The sequence below is a fragment of the Acinonyx jubatus genome, chromosome D4, assembly GCF_027475565.1.
Source record: "Acinonyx jubatus isolate Ajub_Pintada_27869175 chromosome D4, VMU_Ajub_asm_v1.0, whole genome shotgun sequence".
In the NCBI taxonomy this organism is placed as follows: domain Eukaryota; kingdom Metazoa; phylum Chordata; class Mammalia; order Carnivora; family Felidae; genus Acinonyx; species Acinonyx jubatus.
Genome location: NC_069391.1, coordinates 78,298,546 through 78,312,851, shown reverse-complemented (window position 1 = coordinate 78,312,851; position 14,306 = coordinate 78,298,546). Strand labels below are relative to the sequence as shown.

Genomic DNA, 14,306 nt, shown 5'->3' with positions numbered 1-14,306 from the left:
TGGGGGACGGTAGTGCTTTGGAGGGAAGTATGAAACTGTGCCTAGCATCAGGAAAAACTTGGCAATTGAGGAGGCAAACGATAAAACCTTGCTTAGATGGCTCCAGGGAAAATTACACTTATAATAACTGACAAAAAAACCCTACGCACGCCATGGAAATAGGTTCCATTAATTTTGTGATGATTTTAATTTGTTTATAACCCTGACTTCTGTCTCTCTCTCTCTCTCTCTCTCTTAAACCTTGCCAGTTTAATGATCCTATTACATAATCATCAGTTTACAAAATTAAAAATCTTGTCAGAAATATGAAGTAGAATAATGGCTGTTTAGAGCAGTCATGTTCTCTAATTGGCCACTCATCTAGAAAGTGATGTAACTCTATAGACCAAACTAAGTATCTAGAGTAGCAAATGCCCATATAAAGTAGGCACTTTACATTTGAAAAACAAATTTTGATTTTACTACCAGGAAGAATTTTTGACTCTCTATTTATGTGTTTTACTATAATAGAGTGATGTGATGATTCCTATGTAGACCTGATTTTACGAATTTCAAAGTTCTTGATACCAAATAGTTGAATTGTAGTCAGTTCGTCTGTCATACATTGTATGGGTACCTAAAATCCACCACACTATGCAAAATAGGGCAATGAAAACCACAGGGCTGATAGGAAACCTGGGAATAAGGGAACAATACTCAGGAATATCATCAGTGACACATTAAAAAAGATAGGTATAAAATGGCAGCAACATTTTGCACACTCTAAGTGGTTAAGAAATACAGAAAAGCTACAATAAAGGATGGCAGTTTCCTTTGCAAAAGACCTGAAGCTTGCTCGTGGAAGTGGCCTTCAACAGGTTTGCAATTTGGGATGTGGCGTTTGGAGGAAGTTCTTTAAGACCAGCTGTGAATGGCTGCGGCCATAAGGCAGGGGGCGCAGTGAGGTAGCCGGGTGAGGTGTGCACGTTTCGTGAATACGCTAAGTTTAGCTGGATGCAGGTTTTCCTGCATTCCCCTCGAGTTTCTTGCAGATACAATCTCATGTCAGCAAACGCAAAATTTGTGTTATGCTTAAATTCTTCTGTAATGAACCAATCATGTTAGAGCAAATTTTCAGTTTTGAAACAAGTATTAATAGGAGAATCAGGGGCGCCTCAGTGGCTCCATTGGTTAAGCCTGCGACTACGGTCCAGGTCACGATCTCATGGCTGCTGGGTTCCAGCCTTGCGTCGGGCTCTGTGCTGGCAGCTCCGAGCCTGGAGCCTGCTTCGGATTCTGTGTCTCCTTCTCTCTCTGCCCCTCCCCTGCTCACAGAGACCAATCAGAGGCTGGTTGAGAACTCAAGTCAGAGTCAAGTTTAGTTTAGGTCACTTCAACATTTTATAAATGTCATCGAGGTGCCATACTCACTCCTGCCCTGTCTTCTCTAGAACACATAGTTAAGGCTTAAATGTGATGCACTTTCTGATTGCGTGGATGTAGAAACCCAGCCATGAGAGCTCAGTTTATACTTTGTGATGTGGCTGCATTAAACATTTTAGGATCTGTAGAGTGTTTTAGAAACCATTATCAAATCAATCTTCAGAGCTCTGAGGTCATGTCAAATGGTCAGGCCATTTGACAAGGCCAGTCTAGTAACCCTTGTCATTTCCAGAAGACTGTCATAGTTTCTGAGTAGACTCCTGAAGAAGGGTACAATCCCAGCATTTGGGAATGACCTTGTATTTGAGCATTAATTAATATGGAAAATACAATTACCAGATTCTCCCCAATCTGGTAACTATCCCAAGTTATGCCTCTCATCTCCACTTCCAGAAGGTCTAGTTTTATTAAGCATCCTCTTCTGGTCAAAGTAGTGGTCGGTGCTGTGGGAGATACACAAGGACAGGATTTCATCTCTGCCATCAAGGAACTAATTTGGGAGCTCTCTTTGATGCCTAAAGTGAATCTTCTCCGTTGCACTTGTGTTTTTATGGCAGAATATGGGTGGGTTCACGTGCCCAGGCAATTCAGGAGGCACCACTGTGTAGTTATTGGGTAAGTCAGCAGGTGCATGTTGTGTTTTGATCCCTGGGTATTATAAAATCTTGAGTTTAGAACTGTTACTCAGGAACACCTTACCAAAAAAAAAATCCTTCACTGACTTTTCATTTTTTTTTAATTTGCTTTTTTGTGTTAATAATATTCTGTAAAATCTCACGGTCCAGCGGCCTTCCAACCGAAGGACGATGTTGCAGCTATTGAACCATAGTTCAGGTTTGGGTTCTCCTGGGTTATGCCCTCTGCTGTCCCGAAAAGTCAAGACAAACCTGGGCCACCTCTATTTTTAAAAGTTTTTCGTATATCAAACAAACAGCAATAGCAAAATTGGCCAACCAAGTTTATAAAATTATAGTATATTTAACATTCTCCATTTTCATGAACTGATTTTTTTTCTACACACACACACACACACATACAGAGAGACCTGAGTGTGACTACTGAAAGGTATAACTATTTGGGAATAATATTAAACTTTATCTTTGAGGTCCTTTCTGAATGTGAGGCCAAAAGTACTCCTTCCCTTTCTCTTCTTCCCTCAACCCAATTTGCTGTACATAACATTTTTGTTTCAACTCATAATTGGTTTTATGAGATTAAATACCAGGTCAGTAACTGTGCTCCATGTCAGTTTGTCCTAAACTCTTTGCCTTATTTTACAAAAGGAACCCTTAAAAAAGAAGAAGAGAAAATATTTTAAAATAAACATTCTGACTGCCAGAAGTTGAAGTCAACTTTGGATTCAATTTTATATGTGGTGGAAATGAAAAGAGCTAGAGTTTTCGATTTTGACACTTAGCATAAATTCCTTGCTTTTTGATGACTCCAGCTGATTAATAAGTGAGACTAAAATATCTTATTCTTCCTGGCCGGAATTAAAAAGCTTAAACATCTATTACGAGTCCGGAGCTTGAAATAGAGCTTAAATTCATGTGCTAAGTGTCTGGAAGAACTAAGGCTACAAACCTGATAAAATGAAACGTCCACTACCTCTATTCTATGCATCTCAACCTATACCCCATTCCCTCTTACCCCTTATTTTGTTTTATTTTCTCAGGGAAGCAAAAAAATTTGTGAGTGAAAATGAAGGAGCCCTTGGGAAAGGAAAAGGAAAGCGGTGGTTTGCATTTAAGATGATGATGGCTAAGGTAAGCATTTTCACAACTCAGTTTGGTTGATGTATATTCTTGATGGCGGCCTCTCAAATGAAATGGTGATTTATGGCAAAAAGACTTACTTGTGTGATTTTATCACTCTGAAATGGCAAAGATTGTGCCCCTTTCACTTCCATTCCCTGGTAGTTAGGGGGTTCTGGGTCAAAGTTTGTTGCTCTACAAGTTGTTATCTACAAGTTTCAGGGCCATACAGCTACCAGGAACATTAACTATAAATTGAATAGAATAAGAAAAAAGCCCCAAATGATATAGTAATATAAACATAGATCCTTGGAAAAGATAGAAAAGAAACTAACATTTCATTAGTATTTACTTATGCCAAGCACTGAATCGAATCCCTCTATGAAGGTACCATATTTAATTCTCAAAGCAAAATAGGTATGATAATAATACCTATTATTATCCCCTCTTTATAATTGTTATACCACTTGTAAGCTAAATTCATTTCCATAAAGGTGGGGTTTTGTGAATAAAATTCACACCTTAAATATGAAATATAGATTTATGATATATATCAGGGAGTAATAAGTCTGTCTTTATAATTTAAATGAATGGAATCATAATATTTATGCTTTTGTTTCTGGCTTCTTTGACGCAATATTATATTCATGAGACACATCTGTGTTGTGGTAGTTGTTCATTTTTATCAATGTGTTGTATTCCATTGTATGAAGGTACCACTATTTACTCATTCATTCTATTGTAGATGGATATTTGGGCTCTTTCTAGGTTGGGTAACCTTTTGAACTTCAGACTTGTCTCATACTGTTATTTGGGCTCTATTGCACCTGTCCATCTCACACATTATCCCAGCATTGTGTGCACATATGCAAAGTTAGCTTCCCTGTTCCCCTTCTTCCTTGTGGTCCTCTTGAACATGGATGGCCCAACATTGTGGAGTAAAATGGAAGGAAGGTCTTTTATAAAACTAATGTAGGGGGGGCCTGGGTGGCTCAGTTGGTTAAGCATCTGACTCTTGATTTCGGCTCATGTCATGATCTCATGGTTCGTGGAACCTAGCCCCACATCGGGCTCTGCATTGACAGTGTGGAGCCTGCTTGGGATTCTCTCTCTTCCTCTCTCTCTTCCCCTCCCCTGCACTCTCTCTCTTTCTCTCTCAAAACAAATAAGCTTTTAAAAAAGCTAATGTATGATTCTTTTTCTTCCTCCCTTTCCTATGATACCATGACTTTCCATTTAGTTAGTTGCTCTACCTCTCCCAGAATAAAAAGTGTCCCATGTCATAACACTTCCCATCCTGTATTGAAATTACTTGTTTAGGTACAGCTTACTCTAATAGTCCCAGAAGCCCTTCAAGGCAGGAATGATGTCTTATTCATAGTTCATTAATTTCTTCATGCAACAAGTATTTAATTAAACATATACGATTTGCCAGTCAACCTAGTAGGTGCTACCCCAGTCCCTGCTCCCTTATTGTCTGGAAGAATAAACAGATCTTTCTCAGCATATTTTTTATAAAATAGGGGATCCATAAAAGTTTTTTTAGTTGAATTGGTGTGAAGGTGGGTGGGGAACAGAGAAGCAAGTGAATCCTACTGGTTTTTTTTTTTCTTTTTACAAAAAGCCTTATGTGGCACCAGAGAGATCTTTCCAAGTTCATTGTCTTGTGATATTTGGGGATGGGGTGGAGGATAAAACATCTTGACAAACAAGAGGCTGGGTTTTATTGTTCTATTTGGCTTTCTTTTCAGAAATGGGCGAAATTTCTTCGTGATTTTGAAAACTTCAAAGCTGCTTGTGTCCCGTGGGAAAACAAAATCAAAGCAATTGAGAGTAAGTGCTCATGAGATGTCATTAGATGGGAAGGTTGTTTCATAAGCTTATCAGATGTATTTCTCGGTTTCTGTACTATTGGAAAGATTAAAAAAAAGAAAACAAACAAACAAAAGTTATCATTTTTAACATTCTTTTTGTTTACTGTGAAAATTTGTTAGTACTCACCAGTCACAGCCCTGGAGACTCCACTCTCCCTTTGTATATTAGACCAAAATATTCTCATTCTGACCTTGTGTTCTCTCCTATACAGGGAAGTCAATATTGTGCACAATGACACTGAGTCGTATATATCATTGGGAAGGCAGTGATTTTATTTTGGCAATGAACATGACATCGAAAATATATACTCTTATGAGATTTAGACAATAATCAAATTGAACAATATCTACAAAGACTGAAGAAATCTTAAAGCCTCATTTTCACATCTGAAGTAGAATAAGTTAATCACATCACCATCCGGAATTTGTTATGTGAATACCATTATGTTATTGTGCCTTCATTTTATACAGTATTCACAGGGTACAGAGAGGTCAGGAGAATATACTTGATCAAAAGCCTATTTAGAACAGTGCTCTAGACTTGGAATAAAGCCAATAAAAATTTAAAATATTGTAAATGTAATAAATAATGTTTTTAAATAAGAAAGAATATAATACAGAATATAAAGAAAAAGGGTCATATTTAAAACGAGGGTGAGCATAATCTTGCCATGTTTTGGTTTCTAAGAGTTTCGACTAGGATCTGAATTTCCTCCCTGAGTTTTCAGACTGAGAAGCAGATTTTCCTGCTGGTTAAACTTGGCCTTGCATAATTAAAATGGAGGCTCCACAGGGAGATAACACAGTTGATGGATAGTTCATGGACATGATTGGGCATGTTTTAGGAGTGCCTGTCCTCAGTCCTCTGTCTCTCATTATCAAGTGGCAATGAATTAAAAACACATCAGCTAATTAATCACACTTCCTCCCACATATTCCTGTATGATCACATTATTACTTTATTTTCTTCCTTAACACTTACTATCTAAAATATTGTATTTTAGGGGTGCCTGGGTAGCTCAGTCGGTTGAGCATCTGACTTTGGCTTAGGTCATGATCTCACAGTTTGTGGGTTCACGCCCCACATCAGGCTCTGTGCTGATGGCTCAGGCCTTGGAGCCTGCTTTGGATTCTGTGTCTCCTTCTCTCTCTGACCCTGCCCTGCTCACACTCTGTCTCTCTCCATCTCAAAAATAAATAAACATTTAAAAAAAGGCTCTAAAAAACTATGAATGTGATTTATTTTTAAATACATCTTAACAGGGGCACCTGGGTGACTCAGTCGGTTGAACCTCCGACTTCAGCTCAGGTCATGATCTCACAGTTCGTGGGATCGAGCCCCACATCAGGCTCTGTGCTGACAGCTTGGAGCCCAGAGCCTGCTTCGGATTCTCTGTCTCCCTCTCTCTGCCCCTCCCCAGCTCATGCTTCATCTCAATCTGTTTCTCAAAAATAAATAAATGTTAAAAAATTTTTTTAAATACCTATTTTAAGTTTAATTTTTTTAAATGTTTATTTTTGATAGAGAGAGAGACAGAGACAGAGACAGAGTGTGAGTGGGGGAGGGGCAGAGAGAGAGAGGGAGACACAGAAGCTGAAGCAGGTTCCAGGCTCCGAGCTGTCAGCACAGAGTCCGATGGGGGGCTTGAACTCACGTATGGTAAAATCATGACCTGAGCCGAAGTCAGACGCTCAACTGACTGAGCCACCCAGGCACGCCTTAAATTTAATTTTTAACTGTCATTTCATTTCATTTCATTTCATTTCATTTCATTTCATTTTGTGCTTATTTCTTCGAATAGACATGAGAGAAGAGGTTTGGTTCTCTTCCTCCTGGATTGCCAGACCTAGAATTTGACTGTAATAAATACGTGTTGAATAAAATGAAAGAGTAGACATTCCTCACATGTCTACCATTCTAGGAAGTGGAAAAAGGAATTTAGACACTTCAGAAAAGAACAGACATCACAGAATCCTTAGGTTTCAAGTGTGCAGCTGAAATACGCTCCCCCGAGAGGTATGGAGGAACAGAAAGACATTTGGAACATTAAGATCTTGATACAATTTGTGTGGAAAGAACTCTGGGTTCTGCTCTTGCTTTGCTACAGATTAGCTGTTCTGCTCCTGGGTGGTCATGTAATCTCTCTGGGCCTCAGTCCCATTCACCTGTGAGATGATAGGGTTGAATCTTGACCAGTTTTGAGATGTATCCCCATACATTTGTAAGAATGATCATTAAAATATGTACATTTGCACATTTTTTATTTTGAAGGTACACTAGAGCAGTTCTAACTTGTCTCAATAACAATGTCATGCCCGCTTGCATTGCAGTAGCCTATCTTGAGGAGGCCAGAAACTGATGGGATTATTTTTATTGCCAGAATTTCACACAAGAATGAGTTACATATATGGCCACCATCTATCATGTGTGTTACTGTGGGGAAGACAGATTGAGGGCCACTCAGTTATACTCTTAGTTATTTTCCTTCCTCTCTTCTTCCTCCAGAAAATTTGGAACAGTCAGCTGGATGATGTCAAGCACATTACTTTCTCTTCCTTATGCAATTTATGATTTGATTAGGTTGCCCTGATTTCTTCATCTTTCATGGTGCTATGCCTCCCTGTGAAGAACTGACCCTCATTTTCTAGTCTATCAACAATCGCCACAACCACTGCCCTTTGAGCATCACTCAGATACTCCGCAGACATTTCATATACTCTTTACCATGCATGCAATGTGCACATTGACCTAACTGTACCAGAATTAGTCACTAGAGGAGCTGAAATGCAAGGTGAAGTCTGTCTGGGTCCAAAGCTTGTGGTTTCCTCAATGTGGCTTGCTCATTTATCACTTTACAGAACATTTTATAAACTTTTTCTTTGGCAACAGTTCCCAGAGTGGATTCTACGAGGGCAATGGCAGGATGGGTAGTTATAGAATTTCTTGATCATTATCCTACTTGGGGAATTATTTTCCATTTTCTCATGCATTTAGTTTTGAATGAGCTATTTATTTAATTATATACTTCATCTTCTATAAGATGCTTAATGCATTATGATCATAATGATAATCATAAATACACCATAGACTCTGGGGCTATTATGTTAGTTGAAAAGTATGAAACCTCTCTAAGACTGTACTAGCAAAGTCCTTGGGTCATAGTAACCATCCCATAGAAAGTACCCTACCAAAGATGGGGAAGCATGTATCTGTGATGGTCTTTGAAACTTAACTAAATGGAAATTGGAAAAGAGATGGGAAAGGCAATCATGTTCCAACCTTTTCTAAAGGTTGAGGTCCTTTTGCCCCTTACTGGCTCCAGATAATGCAAATCAAATTTGCCACATTTAATTTTCCTAGACCAATTTGAAAGAAACTATGCTTTTTGTCCTAGCCCAACAAGATGATATGTATATTGTACTCATGCAGCAGGTGATTTAATTGGTCTTTTCCCATTTAGAAATGCTCATATTTGTCTGCCTGTCTTATTACCCAACTGTTCAAGAGGAAGTTATCCATGATGACAGACTACAAATTGCTTTGCCTTAATAATAAATAACCAGAGGGAGAGGTGAAACTTTAACCTGAATTTAAAAGAAATGCAAGAAAATTCAGCAACCAGAATATTGCATAAGCTTAAAAGGTCTCACTTGAATACATACCAAGGACTCTGTTTTAATACATGAATAATTCATTATGGAAAGAGGATTTGTTAGTTAGATTAAGGAAAAAAAGAACAGTTCATTTCTGGGCACAATCCAAATTTATGAATGTGCATGGCCTTGGCTGATTCATGGATATTGCCTATATTCTTTCAGACATACATGCACATGGCATAATTATTCCATATATTATAGTTTTAAAAAGATAATTTGATTATGATTCTACCTGACGAGCAATATAGCACTGTGGTTAAAAGAGATCTAGATTTAGAGTCAAACACCTAGGAATCAAGGCTGCCTGGTTTAGAACTCTGGCTCCATCATTTACTACCTACAGAACTACCCACATGACCCCAGTTTCATCATTTCCTAGCTGTGTAACCCACGGGCTTAAGTCTCTGTAAGGTGAGAGTACAGTATTTCTCCTCTTGCAGGAATTCGATGACTAAATGAATTAATACACAAGATCAAGACAGATGTCTAAAACAAACATTCATTACATATCAGCTGTTACTATTATTAGTCAAGTTTTGGTTCAGTCCAATGCTTACGTTTAATTTTGGCGTTCTCCATCCACACAGTGGGCCTAATAACACTTAACCTTATTGGGTTCTAGAGGTAGTTAAACGAGTTGATGCCAAAGTTTTCAGTATGCATAACTGACCAGCGAGATATGCCAGCTGTTGTTGTTGTTGTTGTTATTGTTGTTGTTGTTGTTGTTGTTACCATTACCACTACTACTACCTATTCTTGTTCTTTACAATTTTATCTAAGAGACTAAGCACACGGGAATGGATGTTCTTTCCAATTATCTTTTAGCTACACTATAGTCAGGTTTCTCTCTTTAGTAAATGCCAGATTCAGTCCCAATCAGGGGACCATTAGCTGTGGGTGCTAATGAGTACAGCAAAACTGTAAGAAGGGAGGTAGGAAAGGAAGAAGGGGAGGAAAGAAGGAAGTGAAGGAGGAAGGGAAGAAGGCCACGAGGGAGGGAGGGAGGGAGAGAAGGAGGAAAGCATGAGTCAGCATCCCGTGCTTGGGATTCTACACCAGAAGATCTCATGTGTGTTTCAGGGAAAAGCTTACTCTGGGTACCTAGAGACAAAGTTTCTTCTCCAATTAATGAGTAACTATAACGACTAGCAAGCTGGAAGTCTACTGCCTTCAATAAAACATGACAAGTGAACCTGGCTGAGGCAGTCCTTGGGCAATTGTTACCAGAGAACATAGATAACAGCCATGAAATGATATGAAATCACTGGGAGCCAGGTGGATGATCAGATGTCCTGGGAGGGGCAGATCTGCTTAGCCTTTCTGCAGATGGACCAGCGCATCTGGTTACAGCACCTGCGGGCGTGTTTAGCAAAACCACATGCTTTCAGAAATCCTGTAGAACTCTGTATCCCTCTACAAAGTGAAATGAATCCAAAGATTCAGATTTCAAAATCATTGTGTTTTTTTAAAAACGTCCATTTAACCATTGACTTTTTTAAAGTTTCTATAAAAATTGCCTCTGTGTTGTGGGAATAGGCAAGGTGGCACCTAAAGAATATTCTAAGTTCCAGAAATAGCAGCATGACTCTCATGTGATCTCAGCCTCGTGTTACTAAGCAGAGGCTGGAATTGGCTTCATAGCAGCCTCCTTCCTTCTGCAATAATGTTTCCCCACCAGTAATGTTGCAAAGCCAGAGGGCCAAGAAAAGCTTTGGTCACTGGAGGTATTTTGCTGAATGAGTCAGGAAAAAGGGCCTGATGCAGTGGGGGTGACTGCCAGCGTTCATCGTTTCTTCTTGGGCAACCGAAAATGGGAATTGGGAAGATTAAGGAAACTAGTAACTTAATGTTGAACCTTAAGTGGTAAAGAAAAGTCTGGCTTTTGTTAATTGGTGAAATCTCAACGTGAGACCTCAAATTCCTGTTCTTTCTTCCTCTTCCATTCTCTGTTGTAAGATCATGTTTTTTATTTTTTTCCCAGCAAATACAATTTGGACAGATCACTATCCACGGTGGCGCACGAGTGTCGATGGCACATTCTTGCCTGTCCCTTCCCAATTCATTTCCCAAAGTGGAGAAGACTTCTTAAAGGTCATGGTCTCCCCACCGCCGCCCCACTCCAGGTGCTTAACACCTGTTGGTGACTTCTCATCACATTTAAAATAAAAGCCTCACTTTCTACCTTGCCTTAAGAGGTCCTATGCAGTGTGGGTTGGCTTGTCTCTCTGTCCTCATCTGTCACCAATTTCCCTTGTTCATTGGGCTCCAACTACACAGTCCTCTGCTTTGTTCCTCAATTGTCCCGAGCTCTTGCCTGCCTCCAGATATTTGTTCTGGCTCTTTCCTCTGCTTGAGCGGCTCTTCCCCAGCCTGGGCATTGTGCCTCTGCCTCCAACTTCAGACCGAGGCTCAAATGCTACCCTCTTTGATATACCTTCCTCAATGAACTTATTGAAAGCAATCCTCTTGATGTTTTATAATCAGGACCTATCTGGTTATAATAATTACATATATGTAATTGTTACAAATATATAATCATATGTAATCTTATATATCATATATAATACATACATATCATATAAATGATGCATGCATACATGCTACATCACACATAATATATATGCATTAATCAATGTATAAAGCGAATATACATATAATATATATGATATATAATATACATGCTATTCACACATGATATGATGTATAATATAATATATAATATATTATGATAAATACATATATTTAATTAATTTATTTAGTTTTTAAATTCCTGCATTTTTGTTGTTTCCATACCTCACTAAAATGTAAGTTGTATTAAGTCAGCAACCCTATCTGTGACATTGTGCTTCACATCTAAAGTAATTCCTGGCCGAAGATGCTTTATTTTGTTTATTTTTTTTAAAGTTTATTTATTTATTTTGAGAAAGACAGAGAGCACACGAGCAGGGAAGGGGCAGAGAGAGAGAGGGGAGAGAGAAAGTCCCGAGCCATCTCCATGTTGTGAGCACAGAGCCCAACGTGGGGTTCCATCTCAGGATCCGTGAGATCATGACCTGAGCTGCAACCAAGAGTCAGATGCTTAACTAACTGAGCCACCCCGGGCGCCTCAGAAGATACTTTAAATATGTGAGGAGTGAGTGAATGAACTTCAGCTTCTGTGCTGTACCTAAAAAATGCCAGTTAAGTCAGACAAATAGCACGGGGCGGGCTGTTAGGACAGCTGTCCAGAAAGGATGCGGTAAACATTTTTGAGAAGAGCCTTGTTGGCTGACAGGAAGGAGGCAGAAGGGCAGTAATGATCATGATAATGGCGGAAGACTGCTGGCCAGGTACTGCAGCAACCACCTTACAGGTATTTGCTCACGCGACTGTACTAATTCCAGGCATGAAATGGGCTCTTCAAGGAGCACTTCTAGCTGCTAAGCACAAGGCAGCTTTCTAAAGGCGTAGGTCACAGTCATTCTACACAACGGCAACTACACAGTAGAGAGCACTTCCATCGCCATTAACTTTCCCTCTTCCAGGATAGAAACAGGAGGACGCCAGACACTGTCGATATGATATCCACGTGAAAAGAACCCAAGTGTCGCCAGGAGCAGATCTCTTATGGAAAGCACCAAGACAGTGGCTTTTGTTTCCTTTTGATCCTGACCTGTCTCTCAATCTTTTAACTTTTCTTTTTGGTAGGTCAGTTTGGCTCATCGGTGGCCTCATACTTCCTCTTCTTGAGATGGATGTATGGAGTAAATATGGTTCTCTTTATCTTGACATTCAGCCTCATCATGTTGCCAGAGGTAAGATTCTGACTTCCGGGTTACAAAAAAATAGCTGGAACAAGTTTCTCCTGTCCTAGAAAATTTCTTTCCTCTTCTGAAAAATAGAATGATTAACTGGCCGTATCCACTCTGAAAGCCGTAGCCCAGGTAACAAGGTTAATCTTCAAAATGGTGCCCGTGGGCCGAAGATCCTACTCATTGCTCCAAAGGGTACATGAGCTTCCTGAAATCATATATAAAATGTGGTGTGTCTGTTTAAATGTACATTTTTATATGGAAGGGTTCATGGCTTCTATCAGATTCCCAAGGTGGTCCCTGTGCTCAAATGTTAATTGCTCAAAAGGAAAGCTTTGACACCTTGTGAATTGTATTTATTTATTTTGCCAAGTTTGCTTGGAAAGAAATACTCCTTAATGCATCTGTCTTTTCTATTTGAAGAAACACAACATGAGCCGGTTTTTTCCACATGTAAAGTAAGATAACCCAGGCACACACACGCACGCACACCTACACAGTGGGGTGGGGTCTTTTAGGATCAAAGTCAGAGAGGAGAGTAAAGCAGATAGTGGGTCCAGAGTGAAGAAGGAGGCAAAGCCCTGAGCTGATGCGGGGAAAAGAGTCAATCAGCTAAGGCCAACAAACAAGACTGAGGTTGGAGTCTTTAGTCATAAGAGGTTAGATGGCTCTGATCTTTGGATGCTTACTTATCACACAGAAGTCAGTTTAGGCTTTATTCGGGCTACAGAGGGTCTTTTAGGTGCCATTATTTCAAAGCCAACTTGTTCAGAACAGTATTGCCGACAGCCAAAACTAAGCATTTTGAGTGATTTTTTTATTTCCATGTGTTTTTTTAATATGAAATTTATTGTCATATTGGTTTCCATACAACACCCAGTGCTCATCCCAACAGGTACCCTCCTCAATACCCATCACCCACCCTTCCCTCCCTCCCACCCCCAATCAACCCTCAGATTGTTAGGTTAGAGCACTGGTCTCGAATCCCCATGGTTTTAAATCAGGGCCAGCTTCTGCATTGAGCCTCCCCGTGGGTATAACAATCCCAATAGTGCTTTACATGCATGAAGAATTTTGCTTTTAATAGTGCAAAACACTTTCATTTCTTTTACTTGCTGAGCCTCACAACACATGTAAGAAGTAGACTACAGAAGCATTTTCTTTCCCCTTTAAAAATGTGGAAACAGAGTCACGGGTTGCTTATTGGGCTTAACCGATATCGGAGAGTGAGGGTTTTTTTTTCAAGTCGTTCCGGGACTGGGATCATGATTCTATTTTTTGTCCCAAGATTTTGCCTCCCAATCCACTACTTTTATAATCCCTGAGATAATTTGGAGCATTCTACGGCTATGTGGCTCTTAGAAGTCAGTAGACATAGATCAGAAGTCTGGCGAGTCCATTTCTCAAATGAAAACTTTCAGGCGATAGAGCAGAATGTATGTATTTCATCTATTTCAGATTAACCCCAGCTTTATTTCTGCTCATGTCTCTAAGGAAACTTGAAACTCCATCACTGGCTATTATGACACTCCTTAGTGTCAGACTCGGGGCATACGTGGAGTTTTATCAACGGCACTTACTCTTTCCCCTACAGCACACAGCCTCCCTGGAAATGAAAGGTTGTGGCTGATTTGTTCCAACTATATGAAATTACAGAATGCCTGGTGTATAGTGGAGGGAGTTAATACGTGTTTGATTGGATGTATTCCTAGAACTAAGAAGCATATTGTCTTTGGATGCTTTCTTATAGGTTTGTGTTAGATGCTGTGAGGGGCATCCTGTTTTCTGGGCGTTGGTTACCAGATCCA

General features: G+C 39.6%; 1 protein-coding gene across 1 annotated transcript in view; it reads left to right on the top strand.

The window, feature by feature from the left end:
• Positions 1 to 14,306, top strand: part of TMC1 (transmembrane channel like 1) — a 139,840-nt gene that overhangs the window by 63,290 nt on the left and 62,244 nt on the right. The window contains exons 7-9 of the mRNA XM_053205273.1: positions 3,098 to 3,188; positions 4,928 to 5,009; positions 12,395 to 12,501. Of these exons, the coding sequence (XP_053061248.1) occupies positions 3,098 to 3,188; positions 4,928 to 5,009; positions 12,395 to 12,501 (280 nt within the window). The remainder of the gene's footprint in view (positions 1 to 3,097; positions 3,189 to 4,927; positions 5,010 to 12,394; positions 12,502 to 14,306) is intronic.